The sequence below is a fragment of the Panthera pardus genome, unplaced genomic scaffold, assembly GCF_024362965.1.
Source record: "Panthera pardus isolate Hobbes unplaced genomic scaffold, ASM2436296v1 HiC_scaffold_24, whole genome shotgun sequence".
In the NCBI taxonomy this organism is placed as follows: domain Eukaryota; kingdom Metazoa; phylum Chordata; class Mammalia; order Carnivora; family Felidae; genus Panthera; species Panthera pardus.
The window spans coordinates 94,633,935-94,647,086 of NW_026526810.1; the positions used below are offsets into that span (position 1 = coordinate 94,633,935).

Below are 13,152 nucleotides of genomic sequence, written 5' to 3' on the forward strand. Positions count from 1 at the left end.
TATTTCTGTCAAAGTTTAATATTATATTTTGATTAAACTGAAGAATGTTCATAAGCTCTATGTTAGTACACTTAGCTTTAAGCTTATACATTTTAAACAAGAGAGGCGAGGTGATGTACATTTTTTATTCTGCATAGTTAATGTACAAAATATTCCCACTACCCTTGAAAAACACTATAGTATCTAAAACAAACTTTGATGAACACTGAATGTTAAAACATTTTATGACACTATATAAATTGAATAGAAGTGAACACAAATACATACTCTTTAATTTTTCAAAATGCTAAGAATATATCACAGCACTGATAATATGAAAAAAAAATATTTGGATTCATTTTTAAATTCAAAATTCTTCTGGATGTTCTTCACTGAGGGGCCTTAGAGGTGAAAAGGTAATCAAGTTACCACCAAAGGAAATGTGTCTGCCATGATCTGGATGTCTCCTCTCCACCTGAGTGAATGTATTATCACAGTTTAGGCCTGGCTGGAGAATAAATTCAAAGAAGTCACTACATCACGTCTTTCACCAATTAAGTCTTCAACAATGCAATTTAATAGGTTAATTAATAACATAAATAACACGTTTTGTATATAATAATACAATTATTACTAGCACAATGAATTTGCTACTTTCCAGTAGATCTAATTTCAATATATACTTTTTTAATTGAAAAGGTATATCAGGTATATATGCCTTAAAGGTGACTAGTAATATGTAAATGTACTTCAGCAGTATATGTAGGATGAATAAAATTAAGGCCATATCTTAAGCCACTTACACAGATTCCACAAGTCCTAATCCATATAACTATACTTAATAGGCTTTTTACTAATGTGATCCTGCTAGAATTCGTTTCTTTTGTTCCACCTTGAGCCCTATTTCAGGTTCAAGTGATGCTACAGACTAATAATCTGGGTCTAAAATAGATAGGTGGACCTATAAAAATATAAAAAAAGTCTAAGTTCTAATATTTACGAAAGTGGAAAAGAATTCACAGGGAGACTAAATTATAAAGTACTAAGATTTGGGGCGCCTGGGTGGCTCAGTCGGTTAAGCATCTGACTTTGGCTCAGGTCATGATCTCGCGGTCTGTGAGTTCGAGCCCCACGTGGGGCTCTGTGTTGACAGCTCAGAGCCTGGAGCCTGTTTCAGATTCTGTGTCTCCCTCTTTCTCTCTCCTCCCCTGCTCATGCTCTGTCTCTCTCTTCTCAAAAATAAACGTTAAAAAAAAAATAAATAAATAAAGTACTAAGATTTATCAACAAGATAATATAGAAGATAGATAACTGTGAAGCACTTTTAATCATAGTATTAGTACAAAATGAAATATTATGATACATTAATTTCCAGATTTAATTATAATATCATATATGTCAGAACCAAGCATTCGGAGTTCATATCTGGGAACAGGATTATATCAGATTTGTATAAATTGGCCTTATGCTGAAATCCCTGACTCTAAGATCAAGAAAGCACCGAGTATGGGCCATAATGATACACTTTATTCTGCTGAGACACAAGGCGGCACAGAAGCCTGAACATAAAGAGGGCATCTTTGAAAATAATGAAGGCCAACATATACAGAAGTCCTTAAGGAATTAGGGGCTTAAGGAAGCCAAGTATTTGCCAGGCTTCATGAGGTTAACAAAATTATTGTTCTTTTATCCTACATTTGCCTTAATGAATTTTTTATATTCTGAGATCAAAGATTAGCAAACCAAGACCATTTCCTGACCTATTTTAGCAGCTGGCCCTGAAAAATTTCAAGGTAAGGCTATAAACCAGGGTTGTCAACCTGGCTACACATTAGAATCACCTGATAATGGTCCTACTCCAGACTGCTGGAATAAAAATATCTGGGGGGTAGGGCTGAAAACCAGTGCCACAAACACTTAGTAAGCAAGAAAGCACTCTTTCATTCATGCCAGTGACAGCATCATGAACATGAATCAGACAGCTCTGCCTAAAGAGGAATTTACAGTTCATAAGGGAAATAGATTCCCAAAATTATAATCTGTTTCAGGAATATAATATATTCATATTACACTATTAATAAGAGATTAAATGTGTGCATTGTACACCTATATCTATATATATAAATCAATAGGGGAGAGATGAGAGCTTTTCTAGGAAGGCTTCATAGAAGGGTCAAGGTTTAAACTAGATACAGAGGCAAGAGGTCAGCAAAAGTAAAGGCTGGGGAGCCTCTAAACAGAATACGACATAAATATAGTAATCTAAAAGAATTAAAATGAAAATAACCAATGATAACTGAAGGTAGGATAGACATTATCTTCCCAACTGTACATTTCTAAAGGCAGAAACCTTGCCTTATTTTTTCTTGCATCACTTAGAAACACCCAGCATAAGCCAAGCTACATATTAGATATATAAGTATTAAGCCAGTTTGTCATAACAAATTTGAAACATAAATGTTTTGGGAAATAAATCTTCAGAATTTAGTATTAGAATATGCTACATTTTAATTTTTTTTTTTTTTTTTTAACATTTATTTATTTTTGAGACAGAGAGAGACAGAGCATGAACAGGGGAGGAGGGTCAGAGAGAGAGGGAGACACAGAATCGGAAACAGGCTCCAGGCTCTGAGCAGTCAGCACAGAGCCCGACGCGGGGCTCGAACTCACATACCGCAAGATCGTGACCTGAGCCGAAGTCGGACGCTTAACTGACTGAGCCACCCAGGCGCCCCTATATTTTAAAGTATATAAACATAGATAACAAATGGATTTCACAGTACATGCAACAAAAACATGGAAATTTTAAACCAACTTTGCACATATACTGAAAAGTGAGTAGTACCATTTTATAAAACAAATCTAGAATATAAAGGAATTTTTCAAATTAAGTTGGAAAACTTACCGAATCAAGAAGATGGCATTCAGTAGTGAGACTTTTAGTATCAAACAGTACTGAAAAACAAAAAATAATTTTTAACTTTTAAAGAATATCCTCACAGTCAAGGGTTAGAAATGGACAACACCTGAAAAAGACAAAAAGTTCCATATATGAAATGCTATAACAAAAACATAGGTCATCTTATGCTGTGGCATTTTTTTTTTCCTTAATGTTTATTTAATTTTGAGAGAGAGAGACAGAACTTGAGCAGGGGAATGGCAGAGAGAAAGGGAGACACAGAATCTGAAGCAGGCTCCAGGCTCTAAGCTGTCAGCACAGAGACCAACGCAGGCTCGAACCCACGAACCATGAGATCATGACCTGAGCTGAAGTCCGATGCTTAACCGACTGAGCCACCCAGGTGTCCCAGTGCTATGGCATTTTTAAAAATGTACTTGAATTTTTTAGTAAAATTCTTATCCTTAAATTCAGTATAAAGAGTCTTCTACAAACAAATCTCACGTTTGTGATATTAAAGGTACCACTGGGCATCCAGGTTGGTGAATATCTGGAGATTTGGGGAGAGTGGTGCATTTGGAGGGTATAGAAGCTTTGTACCCTTTCCCCATACCTTGCCCTATGCATCTCTTTCACATGGCTATTCCTGAGTTACATCCTTTTATAATAAACAGGTAATAAACCAAAGTTTAGGGGATTAAAAAAAACAAGGTACCTGAAAGATGCTAGCTGGAGTACATTAAATGTCTGGCCAAGATTATGTTTATTTTGCTTTAGGCCCCAGCCAGAAAAACACCATTGAGTAGCAGATGAAAACAGCAGGTGAAACTATCGCACATTATACTATAACAAAAATACAAGAGCCATTTCGTATTGCAGAACAATCATAACAAAGTAGATAGGAAAAAGGCAATACGGAAGAAAAATAGGGCATTCTGAAGAAAGGTTTGAGGATGTGCGTTGAAAAGGACGTGAAGTAAAACAATAATAAACTTCAGGGAATTTCTCTGAGTCTGCACAAACAATGAAGACTGCAAATAGGTCTGATGCAAAATGCTACTTAGTTCCAACATGGATTAGTTTTTAATAGGTCTACTTCAAAAGGTTTGAGGTGTAGAGTGGGATTCTACAACACATACTAATTCTCATAAGGTATTTACTATGAATGTCCAGTTTTTCAACACTTATTCTTAGAAACTGGTACCCTGAAGTATTTACGATAATCTGTGTATTAGTCCAAATTCATTTATTTAACAAAGTGTCATCTAAATATATTTAAAAGGCCTCACCTGACTGAGAAATTTTAGTTTCCTCTTCCTGTAAGATATTATTTTGTGATGCTGTATTTTTTTCAGGGCTGCTCATTAAAACATCCTGTGCTGTAACCGAAGAATTTAGTTCCATTCCTTCCACATCATCTGAAATTTCTTCCTTTTTGTTATCATTAATATCATCTCTCACTTCACCAGCAGGTAGAGGCAAACTCATTCTTTCACTGGGTAAACGATCCATCTCAAAGCTTATCTTGTTTGTACCCTGGAAGTAAAAAAATACTTTTACATTTAATTACCAAAAATTGGAACAAATAGAAAAAGTTTTGTTGCTATTCAAAATAAAAACAGAAGAATGACATTTGGAACATAGGCTAAAGAACATTGTAAATCCCACTATGTTGCTTCTTGAACAATTAGTTCAAAGAATATTATAGCAACAGTATGATTGAAGGAAACTTTCTCAGCAAGTGTCTATGATACTCCAATTTAGTGACTGGCAAACATTTTTTTGTGCAGGGCCAGATGATAAGTATGTTAGGCTTTGTGAACCACAGAATCTCTGCCACAACTACTCAACTCTACCGCTGTACTGTGAAAGTAGCCAGATATAATATGTAAGTGTGGTTGGGTTATAATAAAACTTTATTTACAATAATAATTTTGATGGCAGTTAAAGAACACAAAATGGCACTATAGTTTCAAACAAGCCAAAGGTCTTTAAAACAAGAATTATCATTTTATATGACTGATTTAGATTTAGATTTCCAGAATGGAAATTCTGGGAGTGGTTTACGGAGTTACTATACATGATGACATAAACTGCTATCTACTACACTGGAATCGAACTTACATAATTTACTTCGATTAAATCTTGTAATCCAGGACACGGAGTATCTTCTATGCTGTTCCAAAAAAAAAAGAAAAAAGCAGCACTGTAATCAGATAATTAAACACACTGCTATCTTTTTACTTGTGTTTTGATATTGTCCCTCATGAGTCAAAGATGGATCCGGTCCAAGATCAGACCTGGTCCAAATAGGCTAGTTGTGGACCACAGCTACAAGCAGGATGGCCACAAAAACCAGAAAGCTCACAGCCGGTTACCATGCTGTTCAGTCCACCAGCAATCTTTTGAACCTCAGTCAAATCTAGAGCTACACACATACTAGAGAAAGGTTAGAATAAAGCCAACTCCTGGGAGTGTGGAAGCTACAACTCAGTTACCTATAGCTGGAGTTGGCCACATTCACTTGTTCGCTACAGCATAATATATTCCAATCTCAAAGTTCATAACTTGTATTCATTAGAAATATCTGTCTCAACCTCTTGCAAGTCATTTTTTAAAAAAAATATCCTATTTTTCCGGTTTTCAACTTCATGTTGCCTTCACCTCACAAAGTTGTTTATGTGTAAGTTGCTCTTTCAGGATTATTTTTGGGAATTAAGTAAAAGATTTTTTAAAGAGTACTTGTATTATCACTTAAATACAATTATGGACCTTCTCAGCACAAGATAATAAACTAGAGATATATAAAGCAAAGTAAGTTGCATTTAAGAAATGACAATAAATTGGTATTTTAGAACCCAGATTTCTAGAATATTTAGTTCCCACAAAGGTTAAATATACCTTGCTTTATACTAAAAATTAGAAATCTTAAAATATGTTCCATGAAATATTTAAGAGCAAAAACTTTCATTTGTTTCCTCTACTTCAATTCGTAGGTGTTCTTTATTTTACTTTTTTGACAGCCTTCTCTGCTGTGATGGCTAAGTATTCAATGCTATCCCGTCTCCAGATTAATAATAAATCCAATAGTCCTCTCTTGGCTCTAGATGATAATTTTATTTCCTACTTACCTTAAAGTATCTTTTTTTCCTATCAGATTTCTGGTATCTTTATGTTCCACCAACAAGGACTATATAGATAATTTTGATGCATTTGTAGCAGAAAGAATACAGGGAGCATCCAATTTTACCAATTATAAGCTGAATTTGGGTAAGTTACTAACTTTTCAAGTTACTAACTTGAAAAATGGAGATCTAATACCTCACAGGGTTGTTTTGAGAATTAAATGAGATAATACATGTTAATAACCTAGAACCATGTCTAGCCCATAATTCTTCAGTACACATTAGCTCTCCCTTATTTATGCTCTGTTATCTGTCAAGATAGCAATCTCAAGGTACTTTCTATAGAAAGTACAAAAGTGCCTACCTCTCAAGGACCCTGTAGGGAGGCATCAAACACTGCTGTTTAGTAAATGTTGAAAATGAAGCTAAGTGAGTTAACTTATCCCAAAGTTTCACAGCTAGTATGTATGCCATAGAGCTGGTTTTGAGCTCAGATTTATCAAGCACCAAAGCCACAATGTGTTTAACACCAAAGGACACTGTATTGTTTCCTTTCTTCTTAGTTCTGCAGAATTTATTCTGCCCATCTAAATATAACCAATTACCGATCAGAAATTGTAAGCCTTAGTTCCCTCATTTAGGAAACAGAAGTATTTTCTATATGTCACAGGGTCATTGTGAAATCTAATAAAAAATACGGGTCTTGCATATTTTACCAGGTTAACAATCTGAAATGATATTTAATGTCAGCATCTGTTATAGTCTAGATAACAACACATGAAGGAATACCTGTTTTTAGGAGTAGTTGAAAGCAAAGTCTCCTTATCAACATGTCCACATGTGGTACTTGAAGGATCAGGATTCTGCGGTGACACAGTTTGTCTCAGAACGCCCATCTTAGACCTGTTCTCAGACACAGCTTTGCTGACAGACTTAGGTGTCCTAAGTCTTTGAGAAAGACGTTCAGAGGAGATAGAAAGTCCTAGAAGATGAAAGAAATCATCTCAATATCAAAAAGTTCCTTCATTCACTTTTCATTACAACAAGGAAGACAGTGCAAGTTCTTCCTATTACCCTACCAACTAGCCTCCTTCTCCAGTAAAATGTCTGTTAAAGACAAATGCCTGGGACTTTCAGTTAAAGATAGTATTGAACACACACATTAGATTCTGTTTCCTCTTGACATCCCACTACTTGACGCAGAAACAGAGATCATCTTAAAAGGCAGAATGTCACAAGGACAAAGAATCTTTTTTTTTTTTTTTTTAAACTCAGTGGCTTTTTAAACCTGAAATACAATTTTCCAGGACAAAGGGAACTAAAAGAGAGACAACAATAGTCAGAAAAATTCAGAAGCTGTAATGTAGATGAGTGAGTAGGATATTACTTACTAGACCCAAGAAAATAAATCCTAAGTCACAGCCAGGAAAGAGGAGAATCAACCCAATTTATACCATAACACGCCTCAAAACAACTGGTGGCCTCAAGCATCTCTGAAAGCAGAGATGAAAATGGAGCTAAAAACAGGAAAAACAAAGTCAGTTTAAAGAACAAGTGGAATCCTTTCCTGATTCTGCACAGGTAGTCAACATGCTCCTTGCCACCACCCAAACCAGAAAAAGAGAGGGTTATTTCCTGAAAAAGGTGGAACAGAAGGTCTCTGAGTTAGGGGATACCAAGTAAGGTTGAGATGGGGAGGGGACTATGTGGAAAAAGGGGATCTGGTGAGTATTTACAAACTATTGAGACATTCAGTTTTTTCCTCCCACCTGGCCCCTGAAAGGCTGGTAGCCAGAATTCTATCTTCTAGGCAGCAGACTGAAAGAATCTTCTCTGGGGAATCTGACTAGCACATGAGAACAGACTTCAATATAGTGATGTGTAGGGTCCCAGTGTTATGGTACAGCTAAATCACATGACAGTAAAGACCACATCACCCAAGTACTGCTGTGCAGAGACCCACTCTTAACCACAAGCAGGCAGTCAATGATCGCCAGACACCCAAGGAAAGCCTCTAATATAAGAGATGGAAACCAAAACCAAACAGACAACGGGCACCTGGGTGGCTCAGTCGGTTAAGCGCCCGACTTTGGTTCAGGTCATGATCTTGTAGCTGGTAGGTTCCAGCCCCACATCGGGCTCTGTGCTGACAGCTCAGAGTCTGGAGCCTGCTTCAGATTCTGTGTCTCCCTTTCTGCCCCTCCCCTGCTCACACTGCTTCTCTCTTTCTCTCTAAAAAATAAATCATAAAAAAAAAAAACCCAAAACCAAAACCAAAAACAAAAGAAAACACCCCAAACAGACAAAAGTATCTTGGAACAAATACTGACTCTACAGGGGAATGAAAACATAAAAGCTATCATTAACATCCTCAGAAAGGTAAGACAATACACTTACCAAACCAGTACAGAATGTTATAAAATGGAACATTCCGAGAATGAGAAAGAGCTCTTGGGAATTTAAACCATGAGAGGAAAACAAGACAAAACAAAGCATACCACCATGAGAGCCAATATGAAAGTTGAGGAAATCCGGGAAGTAGAAAATGGCAAGTACAGGAAAAATTATAAAAATAGCCTATTTCCCAGGAAAAAAATAAAATAGGTATTTCTGAAAGAAAGATCCAAGATAACCAAGGAGAGTAAATCATAGGAACAATTCAAGAAAAAAAAAAATCTGTATCTTGTTCAGAGAGAGGGCTTCAAACAACTCAAGATTCCAAGACTCGTAAGAACTAAAAGTGGTTGTCCCTAGGGAGAAACAAATGGGATGAGAGGGGCTTTTGGGGGGACTTCTGTTCTGTAACAGGCCTCATATGAACTAAGTGCTCTGTAAATAAAACTCAATTTTAACAAGATAGTGTTGGGCCATGAACCTTAACCTCCCCAGTCAGAAGTGCCACACTGGGTCCATGAAAGAACAGACAGTGATGAGTTCATAGTAATGGAAACTAGTAGGATCCTCAGGAAGTTAGTGGCAAGGAGCCACGTTACTAGCAGGAGGCAATTCCTGGGTGGAAGTGAAGCTGCTTAGAGTAAAGCAAACAAGCCAGACTACACCAGGTATGATACCTAAATTGACAGGAAGATTATAATATACTTGCGGTGATAAATTTACATTTTAATGTAAATATCAGATAACAGCTCAAGCTTATTTTCAGAAAACTTCCCAGTAGACACAGTTAAATAGGGAAAAAAACATCCCTTCAGCTGATTAGTACTTGAAGAGGACTTGGACCCTTTCTCCCTGAAAACAAACATCTATGGGCACCTGGGTGGCTCAGTCAGTTAAGCATCCAACTCTTGATTTCAGCTCAGGTCATGATCTCAGGGTTGTGAAACTGAGCCTCATGTAGGGCTCTGCACTGACAGTGAGGGGCCGGCTTGGGATTCTCTCTCTCTCTCTCTCTCTCTCTCTCTCTGCCCCTCCCCTGCTCTCTCTCTCTCTCTTTCAAAATAAACAAACATTAAAACAAACATCTAGCACCTAAAGCAGTGATACAAGTTTCTACTGAGATTTACAGATTACTTCAGCTATGACCTCTCGTTACACGATGTATATATAAATAATTTCAATCTAGATATATAAATTCAATCTAATAAAGATAGCCTATGGGGCGATTGGGTGGCTCAATTGGTTGAGCAACAGACTCTTGATTTAGGCTCAGGTCATGATCTCACAGCTAGTGAGTTTGAGCCCTGCATCTGGCTCTGTGCTAACAGCACAGAGCCTGCTTGGGATTCTCTCTCATTCTCTCTCTCCCTCCTGTGCTCACACACTCTGTCTCTGTTTCTCAAAATAAAGAAACTTACAGAAGACCATAGGGGAGGGGAAGGAAAAAAAAAAGTTAGGGAGAGAGCCAAACCATAAGAGACTCTTAAAAACTGAGAATAAACTGAGGGATGATGGGGGGTGGGAGGGAGGGGTGGGTGGTGACGGGCATTGAGGAAGGCACCTGTTGGGATGAGCACTGGGTGTTGTATGGAAACCAATTTGACAGTAAATTTCATATTAAAAAAAAAAAAGTTTAAAGATAGCCTATGAAAAATAGCTATTGGGGGTGCCTGGGTGGTTCAGTCCATTGAGTGACTGACTTTGGCTCAGGTCATGATCTCACAGTTCATGAGTTCAAGCCACACTGTCAGTGTGGAGCCTGCCTGGGATTCTCTCTCTCTCCCCCTCTTTCTGCCCCTCCCCCACTCACATGAGCATGCTTTCTCTCTCTAATAAATAAAAAACTTAAAAAAAAATAGCTATTAAAAATTGTAAAAGAGGGGCGCCTGGGTGGTGCAGTCGGTTAAGCGTCCGACTTCAGCCAGGTCACGATCTCGCAGTCCGTGACTTCGAGCCCCGCGTCAGGCTCTGGGCTGATGGCTTGGAGCCTGGAGCCTGTTTCCGATTCTGTGTCTCCCTCTCTCTCTGCCCCTCCCCCGTTCATACTCTGTCTCTCTCTGTCCCAAAAATTAAAAAAAAAAAAAAAAATTGTAAAAGAAAATCATAAGATCAGAGTTAGAAATCAGTTAGAAAATCATAAGAATGGTTTCCTAAAGTATTAAAAGCTGGTTTCACTGGAATGCTTTTAAATTAGGAAATTAGTACATTTATTGTATTTCATAAAATCTGAGCAAAAGTTTTAATACAAATGAAAATTAAACCAAACCCACTTTCCAATGATGCACACACACAGTTGTGCTTCATTTTAAAGCACAACTAAAGAAGTGTGATGATTTGATGCCTAAGATGCTTTGCATCTTAAATTCTAATCCAACTACCCTGAAGAAAATCACCTAACTTCTCATGTTTTTATCATGTCCCTTACCGCTTGGGATCCTGTGACCTACCCCACAGGATTGTGGGGTTAAGTGGCAATAACTGATGTGAAATCACTTAGGAAACACAAAATCCATTTTAGAAGATTGGTCACACTTAAAGTAATCTAATCATACACATCACAATGTGCCTTGCATGGGTTTGTGAGAGCATAGTCTATCTTCCAGACCCACAGAGAGTTTATAGGCCTTCATGTGAAAGCTACTTTATACCTCTTATACAAGCTCCCATCTAACCCAAATATTTCTCTCAAGGAGTCTTAGCAAAAAATCTAACCTGAGAAGGATTTAACGGGACTTTCAATTCTGAAAAATCCAGCATCAAACACTATTGTATCAACTTCCTTTGGCATTACAGAGGCCGCTGCCTCCACATGTTCTTCCTTCTTCATTCTCTCTCTCATTGCATTTTTTATGGCAGCTAGGCGATTTCTAGCTGCAATTCTTCCATCATCCTCTTTGGATTTACTTGCTACACCTGAGACAACTTTTTTCTGCAAAGAGAAATTATGACATTTATTAAAGCTACTCATTATCATCTTACAAGAAAAACAAAGCATGCATAGCTATTTAACACATTTGGGGTGCCTGGGTGGCTCAGTCGGTTGAGCGTCGGACTCTTGATTTCGGCTCTGGTGCCAGGGGTCAAAAGGTAAAGGACAAAGTCCCTGCTCTCGAGGAGTTCACAGCTTAAGGGAAGGGCTCGATGTGGACATTAAAAAGAATAAATGTCATGATACAGACAAAATCAGACAACTGTAAGAGAATACCAGGCTATCACCTAAATCAATCCTAAGAGTCATCCAGAAAGGCTTATAGGAAGTAGCACTGAGCTGGAATCACAGTTAGCCAGGCTACAAGACCAGGCGAAGAAAGGGCTGGAACGTGCAAAAAATAGCATGTTTGCAAAGCCAGAAGTGAAAGAAAGCATAGCAGAGCTGGGAGGTAACAACAGATAGATTTTAAAATCCCTTGCATGTAACCATTTTAAAGAGCCACATTTATACAGAGGACAAAGAAATAGAGTTTATCCATGACTTTTAAATTTTTTTTCTTTTTTAACGTTTATTTATTTTTGAGACAGAGAGAGACAGAGCATGAATGGGGGAGGGGCAGAGAGAGAGGGAGACACAGAATGGGAAGCAGGCTCCAGGCTCTGAGCCATCAGCCCAGAGCCCGACGCGGGGCTCGAACTCACGGACCGTGAGATCGTGACCTGAGCTGAAGTCGGATGCTTAACCGACTGAACCACCCAGGCGCCCCATATCCATGACTTTTAATCAGGAGATTAACGTTATCGGCTTTGTGTTTCGAAAGGTCATTCTGTCTATAGCCTGGAGAATGGAGGACTGACTGGAGGTTACAAGTCAGTTAGGAAGGAGACTATTGCACTGATACTGGGTAAAGATGATAGTAATTAGATTAAGGAGGAGAATGGAAAAGCCATGAATGGCTTCAAGAGATATGTTAAGGGGGAGAACTGAGAGGATTTAGCAATCTGTTGGATGTGTGGAGAGTAGAGATGGTGAAATAGAGAAAGGACTAAAGAAGATACCTCAGACACCTAGTGGGAATATCATTCTCTGAGACAGAAATATCGATGTGTGTGCAGATGACTTCAGTTTGGGACTTTTTTTTTTTTTTTTAATCGTTTTAATGTTTATTTTTGAGAGAGAGAGACACACACAGAGTGTAAATGGGGGAGGGGCAGAGAGAGAGGCACAGAATCTGAAGCAGGCTGCAGGCTCTGAGCTGTCAGCACAGAGCCCGATGTGGGGCTCAAACCCATGAACCGTGAGATCATGATCTGAGCTGAAGTTGGACGCTTAAGTGACTGAATCACCCAGGTGCCCCGAGGCATACTGATTTTAAGTTTTATGGAGTCAGGATATATAGAGGTAGAGCTTAGCAGTACATGTGTTTTGAAATACAGATTTGGGACTCATCACAGGATGGGGAAGATTGCACAGAAAAAATGTGGAAGGAAAGAAGAGAGTTGAGGTAGGAATAAGGGTATCACAAACATTTAAGGGATAAATGGAAAAACAAACATACAAACATGACTGAAAATGGGCACAGAGACAGGAGGAAAAATTAGAATATAATTTCAAGAAAGAGGGAATCAACTGTATTTAATCCTGCAGAAGGATTAGATTTTATAATTAAGTAAGTGTCTAATAACTCAGCAACTAGAGAATCAATACCCCTGGTGATAACTGTTCTAGAGGCATCAAGAAGGGTGAAGTTGACTTGCAGTGAGTTGGAGAGATAAGTGAGGACCAAAACAGTAACCGCAGAGTACAGACAACTTTTCCAGGAA

At 38.1% G+C, this 13,152-nt stretch overlaps 1 protein-coding gene across 3 annotated transcripts in view; it reads right to left on the reverse strand.

Annotated features, from left to right (window-relative positions):
- Positions 1-13,152, reverse strand: part of DLGAP5 (DLG associated protein 5) — a 40,013-nt gene continuing 26,861 nt past the window's right edge. The window contains exons 14-19 of one of the 3 annotated variants that reach the window (XM_019451738.2): positions 11,110-11,326; positions 6,793-6,985; positions 5,003-5,054; positions 4,168-4,414; positions 2,885-2,934; positions 1-454 (exon numbers count right to left, since the gene is read on the reverse strand). In XM_019451738.2, the coding sequence (XP_019307283.2) occupies positions 347-454; positions 2,885-2,934; positions 4,168-4,414; positions 5,003-5,054; positions 6,793-6,985; positions 11,110-11,326 (867 nt within the window). In that variant the 3' untranslated portion in view covers positions 1-346. Of the gene's footprint in view, positions 488-2,884; positions 2,935-4,167; positions 4,415-5,002; positions 5,055-6,792; positions 6,986-11,109; positions 11,327-13,152 lie in introns of all 3 variants that reach the window. The other 2 variants (XM_019451737.2, XM_019451739.2) reach the window with 2 other exon arrangements.